The sequence below is a fragment of the Saccostrea cucullata genome, unplaced genomic scaffold, assembly GCF_032062105.1.
Source record: "Saccostrea cucullata isolate Sc308-1 unplaced genomic scaffold, CSIRO_AGI_Scuc_v1 ctg6456, whole genome shotgun sequence".
NCBI lineage: Eukaryota > Metazoa > Mollusca > Bivalvia > Ostreida > Ostreidae > Saccostrea > Saccostrea cuccullata.
This window is the reverse complement of record NW_026927220.1, coordinates 3,034-15,722: the sequence shown is the minus strand read 5'-3', so window position 1 is coordinate 15,722 and position 12,689 is coordinate 3,034. Positions and strand designations below refer to the sequence as shown.

At 32.9% G+C, this 12,689-nt stretch overlaps 1 protein-coding gene across 1 annotated transcript; it reads left to right on the top strand.

Annotated features, from left to right (window-relative positions):
- Nucleotides 1-2,607: 2,607 nt before the first annotated feature.
- LOC134273767 (proliferation-associated protein 2G4-like) lies at nucleotides 2,608-9,791 on the top strand. The gene is made up of 12 exons (XM_062755984.1): nucleotides 2,608-2,741; nucleotides 4,459-4,587; nucleotides 5,083-5,188; nucleotides 5,616-5,685; nucleotides 6,059-6,151; nucleotides 6,341-6,404; nucleotides 6,521-6,599; nucleotides 6,850-6,928; nucleotides 7,131-7,209; nucleotides 7,706-7,852; nucleotides 8,349-8,476; nucleotides 9,110-9,791. The coding sequence occupies exons 1-12, from the start codon at nucleotides 2,657-2,659 to the stop codon at nucleotides 9,206-9,208; spliced, it is 1,158 nt and encodes a 385-aa protein (XP_062611968.1). The 5' UTR covers nucleotides 2,608-2,656; the 3' UTR covers nucleotides 9,209-9,791.
- The last annotated feature ends 2,898 nt before the right edge of the window (nucleotides 9,792-12,689 follow it).

The following is a 12,689-nucleotide window of genomic DNA, read 5'->3' as shown; positions in this document are numbered from 1 at the left end:
TTAAAAATAAGAGTTTGTAAGTTTGCCACAGATAACTTATAATATCTATCAAAAGTTTAATTATCACTAATGAAACACAAAGAAATTAAACACATAAAATCGATATGAAAAACCTTGTGTTAGAATCAACTGGTACGAGGGGTGATCAAAAAGTTCTCGAACTATCTCTATATCTACAAAACCACAGTTAAGACTAGAAACAAATTTGGTGCACACTCGAGTTCTATAAATAGCATATGCTGAATAAAGTTTTGCTCACAATGTGAAAATGAAGTCATTATGCAGGTACTTGTAACGAAAAATGGTTGTCTCAGTTGAACTCGTTCAACAAACGACAAAAATATTTATGGTATATCTTAAAAATGCCTTTGAAGTAACGTATAAGAATTTGTTCATAGTTTATTAAGACAAATGACTTCTTAATAATTCAATCAATGATTGGATAGATCGTTATAGTGAATGAAGGCAGATGGTTGAATATGATACTTGTTATGTTGCCCGTAGAAAGCAAGTTTGAAAAGGGGTTTGTTTTTAATTAAGCAATATGCTATCAAAGATCTCCAATTTACATTTTGAAAAACACTTGAATATTTCAACAATAATATATCTATCAAATACCTAAGATATCGTTTACTTTTGATCACCCCCCCCCCCACCCCTTATACTCTGTCAAATAAACATTTACAATTTTCATTACGGCGGAGCAACATTTGAAAAGGAATAAAATCATTCAGAGTAGGAGATTTAATGAATCTTTTTTTTGTATTTGCCAATTTTGTCAAAATTATAATTTTACAGAGGAAAGAAAAAATTCTACATAATTAAATATTTTATACCATTTTTAAAATGACGTTTAGTTGACATCCCAACTCAGGGAAAATTATTGGGTCCGTATTTATGGCGAGAAAAAAATTTCCTTAAAATTTTAATATATTTGTTGACGGAAGAAAAAAAAACCCTGTAATTGGATGTAAAATAAAATTGAGTCGGGCCATTTCTAGGCAGTAGTTCTGGAGAGAGGGCATCCAAATATTTTTTATAACAAATGGTCCTATAAGGCTAGTACATGTTCCATCACATACTTAGTAATGCAATTTTTTTTAATCTTTGGCACTATTTTGAAAAAAAAACATAGGATTTTCGGAGGGGGAGGGGGGATCTCTCCTTTTTTTTTTTTTTTTACCGATGATAGACATAGCATATGCAATGGACCTTTGTTTGCAAACATTGTGATTGCTTCTAAATTTCAAAGAAACAACTCAATATATTTTATCAAGCTTCGTATGTTCAATAAGCGAGAGCTTACAACGTAGTCAACATAATGAGACATCATGTGTTTTTATGTCCAAACATTACTCCATACAATGTGTTGGTGATTGCATACAATCAAGATATTTACGTGAGGTGCCTGAAGGAAATACTTTAACTGCCTATTTTTTCTATCTAACTACTAAACAAAATAGACATATGTACCAACTTTTCGAATGTAAGACATGTAATTGCAATTTGTTTTTCGTGCAGCGCATATTTTTTAACATTTTCAAATTAAATGCTAAGCATCCTCCTTGCAGTGCCCCATTTCAAAATAACTTCTATCGCCACAGAAAAAAGACCCGACGTAAACACAAATGTTTAGGGCATTTTATAGCTTTTTTCTTGAGTTTTAAAGAAACCAACAAATTATCAAGACTTGTTGCACGATAAATTAAATACAATCATGGTAATAAACGCATCTATCCACAGCAGATATATACACATGCCAACCACGTGCTCAGTGTAATAATATTAGCTAGGAAACTCGAGCTGCGAACAGAACAGTTTTTCCCGATTTGCTGAAGTGGGGTTAAAATCGCGTTTTTTCATTAATCAGCCGAAGCGATGCAACAAATAAAAGTAGTAAGTAATATTACCTAATGGTTATAACTTAGTAATTATTTGTCTTGATGTTATTATGGTCGCATTAATTCTAAAATCAATGTTATTCGAACTCTGTGTGACAGAGGAATGGCGGACGAAATAAACACATGGCCTCAGGAAGACACACATATGAAAAATCAAATTTTCAAGAATTTTAGATAATGACAAGAAAAAAGCGAAACAAATGGTTGTAGCCATATTATCAATGAATCAAACTAACACCATTTTCAATGCATTTTTCATCTCGTGAATGCTGTAGCTGCGCAGTTCTACCATGATTAATTTCCTCCTAATTAAGACACAATAAACTTAATTATTTACTACTTTTGGTCTCTAACAGTAGGTACCTATTGCATTAACATTTTGAGTAACTTTGGGCTAGTTTAGACGAGTATTAAGCGCATTCTTGGCATTTCTTATTTCATACCAGACTAGATCCAATTGGCTTGTACATCCCCCTTAAGCCTTGACAAGTATAACAGGTTCTTTCTAATGAAAAATTAACCTATTTCTTCCGCGATTTATTTTACCATTCACTCAAGGTGTATTGTAAATATTATTCAATAAACAAAATTTACATTTAAATTAATAAAGTCAATGTTCAAGATATTAAACATGAAGAATATAAAGACCATTATACGTACCAAAGTGAAACAAAAATCCCGAGTTGCCTCCTCTTGGACTGCCTAATATTTCCCGCCACGCATTGCGAGTCTATGAACAACACGTGAAATCCAAAATGGCTGATCAGAATGAAGAAGATACGACTCCGGCGGCAGATATTGTCGTTACTAAGTATAAAATGGCCGGAGATATGGTCAATGGTGAGATAATTACTAATAACTTGAGCTAATTTTATTTTTTTAATGAATCTATCGATGATGTTCATTTTAATAGGGCTTTCGTTCACTTTTGAGAAAGCTAACGTTTTGCCATGCCGATTGACCACATGTGTGATTGCACAACAAAGTGTCAAAACTTTCAGGTTATCTGTGATAATGAGAGAAAATGATTTCTGTGTTCTAACAAAGAACTACATTTATCATGACATCATCATTTAAAGAAACTTCTCAGCGCGATCTAGTTTTTCCTCTCTACCATATGTTTATATCCCCCCTTCGCCTCGCCTCAACAAAATCACGATCCAACAATAAATCCTACTATTCCAATCTATCCAACTATCACGGATTAAGATTTTTTTAATTGACATTTTTTATATGAATGCCTTTCATTCGTGGCAATTTGAATAAAAAAATATTCTTAAAAAAAAAAAAATTACATATGGTTGGTAAGCGGCGCGTCGACTTACCCAAATGGACCCAAATGGAAACAAATGGACCCAAATGGAAACACAAATGGACCCAAATGGAAATCAAATGGAATATCAATATGTATTATCGTATTTTATTACTTATTTAAAATGATGAAAATAAATGAACTTACAGTTACAAATGGAGTTATATATTTATTATTAATCTCTAATATTGTATTTGGTGACATGAAGTTTTGATAGTATTCTATATACCGGCAAAATTATTTGGGGGTGGGGGGTGGCATGCCCCCCCCCCTATCCGTTCATACTACCATAGAAACTATCAAATACTTCAGTTTTGTATTCAAATATGTTCAATAGTAATTACAAATAGAATTAAATTGCATTTTTAAAAATACAATTGAAGAAAATAATGATATTAAAATATTCTCTTTTTGTTAACATGGTTAATTTCATTATTTTCTATATTTTAAATAAGTAAAAACTTGAGAATACGATGTAATATATATATTTTATATTCCATTTGGGTCCATTTGAGTTTCCATTTGGGTCCATTTGTTTCCATTTGGGTTCCATTTTGGTCCATTTGGGTAAATCGACGCACACTTGGTAAGGAATTAAAATACAATGAGACATTATACTACTCGATTAATGTTGAAGGGTGTATTCACTCTTTTGGGTTCATCTTCTATTGAGATTTAAGTGGACACTACCAAAAATACAATACTGGGGGATTATGTCATTATAGATAGTTTTCGATTGACCTAAATTTAGCAAAAGTTACCTCCCGTTGGCCGCCATACTGGAGGTCCAAATGCTCATATTCCTTCATTGTTCAACCAATTTTAAATTTTTATATTTGCGATTTTGAATTAGGAATCATTACTTTTCTGAGGTATATAAATTTTTGGAAGCCTCCTTTATTTAAAAAAAATTATTTAATAAAGATTTACCACCAAATATTTCTGCTTTATTTTCTTAAACTTGGTAAGACTAAGAGGAAAACTCACCGAGTCGACCTCCAATATAGCGACCAACGGGAGGTAACTTTTGCTAAATTTAGGTCCATCGAAAACTATCTATAGGCAGGGGAACATTCCCCTGATCCAGGTTTTTCATAACCCAGTATCAATCGATCGATCGACCAATCGTAGATTGACATGATTGAGATCCATTGAATTTAGTCATTGTCATAATTATAATAATTTGAATTCAAAAATGTGTTTGTTTTGTTGCTAGTTGATTAACAACGTCTGTTTATTTTGAAGGCATCATGAAGGAAGTGATTGCTAAGTGTGTTGCTGGGGAAAAGATAAACAACATTTGTGAGTTTAGTGACAGGAGGCTACAAGATGAGACGAGCAAAGTGTTTAAAAAGGACAAAGAAATGAAGAAAGGTATGAACATGATGAACAAAAAATCTACAGACTTTGTTAAAGCCCTCCAGCTTTAATCATTTCTAAGGTTGCAGTTGCCAATTATGGTCACGGACAAGTTTTAAAAAAGAGTTAACTCATTTAAATGTATATAAAGTAAAATATGCATAAAGCAAAAAATTACAATGAATTGACACTTACAGGGGAATTATTTTCATTACCCATGGCTTTAAAATATACATACAATATATAAAAATTGAACAGATAATGAGATTCAAATAGGTTCATCATGAACCAAAATCATCTGTCCTTGAGACGTAACTCTTAAGTGTATTTTACTGTATGTCATATTGAAAGTGAAAGCATTGTTTTGATGTCTTAAAACATGTTATATTGGAAAAGAGTAAGAGTATAATTTAATTTGTATAAATATTTAATTGCATTGGCCATATGAAGTTCTGTCTCAGTCTTCTTGGAAATATCAGTGTGATGTCAGATTTGTGATTTTTTTTCTAGGTATTGCCTTCCCAACGTGTGTTTCAGTCAACAACTGTATATGTCATTTCTCTCCCCTTAAGAGTGACCCAGATAAAGAGCTTTCTGATGGGGATGTTGTGAAGATGTAAGTAAAAAAATAAGAATGACTGTGTCATGATGTGTGCTTATTTACAATAGGAGGTTTCAATTTGTAACCTTTGAGTATTGATCTGTTTTCAGTATAGAAAGAAGAGAAAGTTTTGTATAAAAGAAAACTTCTTTCTCCATAAAATACTACACTAATTTGATTTTATTTCACTGTTTCTTTGTGAAAAACCAGCGACCAAGATTTCCTTTAAATGATCTGTGAGTGAAATTAATATAGTCAATTTTCAAGAAAATCAATATTGATTTTTGAAAAAGATGATAAGAATAGGTATATATATGCTTTTTTTGATTGAGGTTTTATTTTTATAACTGTATGCATTTTATTCAAGTTTTTACAACATGATTTATCAACCTTTTGTGTGTTGATTTCTATGTACTGAGTTAGTTTTATTTTTAATTGACAGTGACTTAGGAGCTCAGATAGATGGCTACATTGCTGTGATTGCACACACACTTGTCGTCGGTGCATCAAAGGTTGGTGTCTCTCTGATCTTAGAATTGAAAGAGATAGAAGGGTTCGACATTAACGCTTGTCCGGTACCAGTGAAAAAAAAATTACTGACAAGTAAATTTTATTGGGCACTTGTCCGATCGGACAAGTGCATTTTCATATCTATATTTAGCTTATTTATTTTACATATTAACCCCAGATGTTAAATAAACAAAGAAAAACAGAAGTCTGAATTTTTTGGCGGTATTTCAATAGTTCTTCATATGTATCGATATGCATATCGTCCTCACAGATATCTCGATATATCATCCCAGCCCTAGTATCTTCGTAATTATTGTATGTGAGTACTGCAGATGATGTAATTATTTAAAAAAAAAAAAAAAAAATCTATTATAGGAAAATAAAGTTAAGGGGAGGAAAGCAGATGTGATCATGGCAGCACATTTAGCTTCAGAAGCTGCCCTTAGGATAGTCAAACCAGGCAATGAGGTAATTGAAAAGACAGAAGTGACCAGGTTCTATTTTAAATCCTTGACAAATAATCAGGTTTCCATGTCCTGAAAATGATTAAAATAAAGATAATTATTATTATTGATCTCTTTTGCTGTATACATGTACTGCTACATTGGCTAAAATGCTAAACAGTTTAGAGATTGCTGACAATTCCTCCTCTTGTAGAATAATTTGGTGACTGACGCTGTACAGAAAGTTGCTGAGTCATATAAATGTAAACCCATTGAAGGTGAGAATGTGCAAGATTAAAATACACCTGCCATTATGTGGTGTGTCAATAATATTCTCCAGTATTTATGTTCCGTGTTGTGGCCATGATATTTTGATCAATCTATTTCTTGCTAGGAATGCTTTCACACCTGTTAAAGAAGCATGTTATTGATGGGGAAAAGGCAATAATTCAGAATCCCTCAGAGGCACAAAGGTAAGTTTTATCAGATAAAAAAGAAATGTGAAAAGGTAATGTACTCATCTGTATTGGATATTCAAACTGTACTGGTTGGGCCATCTGTAAAAATCTGTTTTGCCCTCTCCTGACTTGCAGTTTTTTTTCTAAAAATAATTTGATAGTTTGATATATGCACATTTTTTGCTCTGATTTCAATAAAAATGCAATGCGTAAGCAAGTGGATATAACCTTATTGTCATGCTAAAAGTTGATGTTTAAATTTTAGGAAAGAACATGAAAAGTGTGAGTTTGAGACATATGAAGTGTATGGAGTTGATGTTTTAGTCAGTACAGGTGAAGGCAAGGTGAGGTGGAATAAACCAATAGCACCTGTTTCAATAGAATTATACCTATATACAAAAGAGGAAAAATTTTCTAACCATTTTCTTGAAAGAAATTTATTTTGTTTTAAATTGGGATCTAGTGAAATGCATTATCAAATTAAATTTGAATGAATGATTTGGCAGTAAGCATCTAAATCTGACATCATTATATTTGTATTCACAGGGTAGGGAACAGGAGACCAGGACTACAGTGTATAAAAAGAAGGATATTATATATCAACTGAAAATGAAGGCCTCACGACGTAAGTCGGGGTACTCTACAACTGTATGTCATTGAAAGTTTTCATCTCGTGAAATCAGATATATAATGTACATTATTTGTTTGTAAATGTGATTGCTGTATGCAATTCAGCAGTTACTAAACGTAATAAAACATGCATATAGCAAGCATCAGGGACAAGCAAATTAGATTTGATCTAATTTGTTATAACTGATATTAATATTGAATATGTTTTAACCCACAGGGTATGAAAATCAGTTGGTTGTACATATGAGTTTAGAAGTGTTTTCACTACAACCATAATATGCTATACATAGTTGATTGATAAGAAATTATTTTACCTTAAATTACCTAGGATTTCTTTAATTTTGTTAACAGTTTCTTAATAAAAGGGAGTTGACAAGAGCAGTCAATTAATATTGCAAAATAAATGAAATGTGTGATAAGTGTCCCAGGAATTAGCCCACAAAGGAGAAGAAAAAACTTTTAAATACAAATTGATCTTGTCATTATTGCAGAGTTCTTAAGTGAAGTAGACAAAAGATTTGGACTGATGCCTTTTTCACTACGACTTTGTGAAGATGAGAAGAAGGCCAAGATGGGGGTCGTGGAGTGTGTAAAACACGAACTGATGCAGCCCTTCTCTGTACTGTACGAAAGAGAAGGTAGGTTCTCTTTATCATACAATGGAAATAAATGTACCATATTGGGGTTGTGGAGTGAAATCAACCTTTTTCTGCTTTCTCTGAAGGAGTCCTGAAGATTCCCTTTATCATTCAGTATGAAGAATGAATGGGGGTTGGGAATTCAATATATAAGAAGATTACTGTAAAAGCACAAATATTTGTGGGGGATTAAATTTTGTTTATTTCGTTGTTAACAATTATCAACGAAATTAAATCCCACAAAAAATTTTTTATAACCATATATTGAAAAGGTTTACATTCAAAACAACGAAACTAAAATCCCATGCAACTACTTTTGACGACAAATCAACAAAATTTTATCCTCACGAAAATTTGTGCTTCTATAGTATATAAGATTCGTAATGAACAGATGCCACAATTGAACAAGGATGTGTACATGTATGTGACACATTTGTTTTAATTTCAGATTGAGTTTTGTGGCTCAGTATGTAACAAGAGATTAATTAAATTTCAGGGGAGTTTGTGGCGCAATTCAAGTTCACAGTCATTCTGATGCCAAATGGACCTTTAAAGATAACAGGACTACCATTTGATGAGGAATTATATGAATCTGAATACCAGGTAGAGGACGAGGAAATCAAGGTCAGTGCATCTTATTGGGTATAAAGATTAATAAACATACATGTATCAATTATTTGTTTATTCATGGGTAATTATTCTATTTAATATCCTTAAAAAGAAACAGAAGTATTAAAAATGACAATTTATCTGAATTTTTAGGATAAAAAGAGGCGCAGAATCACCAAATTAGTCAGTTTGTGCATTTTGTTTCTCCGAGTTGCCCAATATGTAGGTCACAATGACCTACTTTTAGAATTTTAAGGCTTTATCTTAATATATAGAACACCATGAGACTTCCAACGGATGTGATTGTTTGTACTATATACAAAAGAATGATTTTACTTTAGGCTTTTTGGCCTTGTGTACAAAAAGCATGTATTGTTTCAACCCAGTATCCGGGGTTAGATTTCTGCATGGACTAGCCCTTCCCTAGATGGGTGAAAGTAATTGTCTCCTCATGTTTGTGATTTATCTGAAAATAGATGGAGCATTTTGAGGAAGCTAACATCCTTACAACCAAAATGGATTGTAATGTGCTTTTGTAATTAGTTCCTACCAGTAATATTTAATGTTAGGATGCATTGGACGCAGAGATATTTATATGTCCACCATTTATGAAATCTACAGACTTAATATTTTATTGTACTTCAACAGGCCCTGCTTTCTCAGTCTGCATCAAGGAAGGCAGCCAAAAAGAAGAAGAAGAAAGCAGGAAAATCGATGGCAGAATCAGCAGAAAATGCAGAAGACTAAAGTCAAAATCTTCATATATTTTATTGATGGTGCATGGAGGACAGACTCCAAAAAACGTGGACAATTAAATAGAAAACGGACAATTGTACAACCGAAATCTCGCTATCAGCGATCCCTAAAAAGTGGCTTGAAGAGAGACAATTTCATTGTTTTTAAAGAACATTAAAACTCGAAGTTTCAGTGGATGAGTAACTCGGTGTCATTTTCATCATGGTCCTGTCCAGTAGAGAACGCTAGTCTACACGAGTTAATCTTGTTTACTGAAGAACCCCATTGTACGACATATTATCTTTATATGTTAAAAGAGACCTCATCTTTTTATCGGATTTTCCAAACGTCCACATTCAATAGTGCTGTAATGAGTTTTTATGGATTTATTCAAACATAGTTTATTTTCAGGGCTAATTTTCAGTCTATTTGACTAATTTGAACTAGATATTTATTATACATTTGTAGAATGACCTATTATTTGAATTTGTACGAATTTATTACTGATACAGTGATCATGTATGTTAAATTATTATGACATTTAGTGTGTAAGATCTGGAATGTGTAAATCTGCTGAATAAAATGATATTCTGCTGTCTTGTATACAGTTTCTGCATCAGTAATCTGAAAGTTACATAAAGTACTTCAAAGATTCAGAATCATTTAGGTAAGAAAAGCATGAAAAGTAATTGTCATATCTGTTTTCTATTCTTCTGCCTGTCATTTTGCATTTAGCCCAGAGCTGAGGAAATGGAGAAATTTTTATCCAAATTCATACACTGCTGCATATTGGTCAGAGATGTTCAACTGTTTATTTTCTGACTTTGACCTTTCATGCAGCTGAGATTCATAATTTTAAACTTACCTCTGAATATGACCAAACACTCTCCTTTTGCATTTAGTTTTATTTCAGAATTAAACTGTTCCAAGAGTGTTTCCTGAAATCATCAAACATCGGAAAATGATATAAATTGGTGAGATTTTCAGGTATCTCATTTTTTAACCTTGACCCTACTTATGACCTTGAATTTTTTTCTCATTTTTCCGTGCTTCATTTGAAAAGAAGAATATGGCCCATTAAGAATTCCTTTTTAATATATATTTGGAGGCCATGATTACATTAAAAAGGGAGGGGGCATGGCAAAACTTAAAAAAGAAAATTATTTTCAAAACGACGAAGTCGGACATAAGGACAAGGTGACCTGATGCAGTGCCACATTCTCTCCATAAACACAACATTTATTCCAAGTAAAAAACTTTTATTCTTGAAATGTCATGGACACATATTTGAATAAATGAATTCAGGTGAGAAAAATGGAATGCATTGTTGAATAAACCTCCCAATAACTTGTAACCTGACCTAGTAAGAACAACTATATATTTCTGTTTCATGATGATGTGTAGCATATGATTAGGAACAACAAAAATGGAAAGAGCAAGCGAAAATGTCAATGTTGTTAGGGTTACATCAGGTAGGTATTTTTGTAGAATAGGTGACGAAAGTATTAGAACAAACTGAATATTACATGTGTGTTAATTAGTTTTCCTCCTTAATAACTTAACGTTATGCATTAATTTTGACAGAATCTCGACATCTTTAACAAAAATAATGCAGAACGTGAAGCAAAAAGGTAGCGTAATTCCTTGCAAAGATAGCTTCTCTTTTCCTAAAATGAATACTGAGTACTCAGTATTTATCACATTAAAATATTTATACTTTGTCTAAAGAACTCGGGTATCAGGAAGGAAAAGTCAAAATGATCAGAAAGTATTTAATTATTGCCTGAAATCATTAATACCCATTACTTTTAGTTGCCCTGGAAACTTAACATAAGGGCGGGAAGGTTGGGGGCCAACTTTTTACACAGACTTCAAAGGGGATGAGAGAGAAGAGGTAGGATAGTTACAGAACTGTAGCTCTCTGGAAAAAATTCATCCTTCTCAGTACTAAAAGACCATCAAGTTACTGATGTGCATCTTCTGGTGGCATTGGTCTTTCCACACATTACGAAACATTTTATCTTTTTGTCAGTACTTACAGAAGTACATTTATTAGGTGAAATACTATAAATGGAGATAACAAACGGTATTCAAGCTCAAAAGTCCATAAAACAATTTTTTAAAAAATCGGAGCAGAGCAAACACGGACCTCCAAAACATCAGAGGTGCCATGGAGGAGTGAGTATCCCCTGCCGACCGGTCACACCAGCCATGTGCACCTTGTCCTGTTTGGGAGCCACCCGTCAGAGCTAATGATATATGACCATTTGTGCGATGTGTGGAATATGGATTGTATCTCAGGAACACCTTGGCCAATATGGTACAGGGGCATTCGTTTATTTCTAAAAATGGAGATGTCATTTTTAAAAATTGGAGATAGTAACGAAAAAATAAACAGAAAAAGAACCAAAAGGCAGATTATTACCAAACTTAAGCATAAGGATGAGGATACGTTTTAGATATATATCGTGAGAGTATACCATGTGGCAAAGTTTTCTTAAAACTGATATTTTGCCTACAAGAAGGAAAAGGACCAGAGGCCCATGGGCCACAGTGCTCACCTGAGCACTATGGCTAGGAAAAAAGCAAAAATCAATCAAGCAAATGTTTAAAAGCTTCAATGCATGTGGTCCCGACTTATCCCTGAGAGGGGGAGGGGTGTAACGATTTTAATTACTTCAAATCTGTACTAAGAATGTTTACATATACAGTAAAACTCGGTTATAATGAAGTCACAGGGACCTATGAAATTACTTCGCTATATCGGTAATTCGTTATATCCGTATAAGGAATTCATTAAATTCAAATAAATTGGGATCCAAAATAACTTCGCTATATCCGTGAATTCGCAATATACTTGTTCGTATGAAACGAGTTTTACTGTATCCTTCATTTGAACAAAATTGAATCCCCTTTACCCAAGGATGCTTAGTGGCAAGAAGTACAGACGGACAGACTACAGACAAATTGTGATCAGAAAAGCTTAATTACTTGAGCTTTTCAAATCAGATGAGCTAATAATCAAATCTTGTCAGTTGATGCATTTTGGGATTTCATGTCACGACTCAAAAGTAGGTCACAGTGACCTATATTTTGATTTCAGGTATTGATTTTTGTACTATTATCACGATATCTAGGATACTGAGAGGCTTTGAGTAAGAGTATTTTGTTATTTGATGTCAAATGGAATTTGTCAACTTAAAAGCAGAACACAGTGACTTAAATTTTGAATCTCAAAATTGCATATCAATGTATAGGATACTTAAGGTAATCAGCAAACTTTGTAAAATGAGTGTACCAGGAGATTATGGCATTTTGATCCAAAACTTTTTTTCTGTAATACTTCAAAAGGTTGATCAGTCTGTCTGTCTGTGTGTGTGAAGGTATAAGTTCCTTAAACATAAGCATGATAAATACAGTTGATAATTAAGTCCTTACTTGGGGATACAGATAACAAAGTTCAAAAACAACATTTATATCCTTTATTTCATTC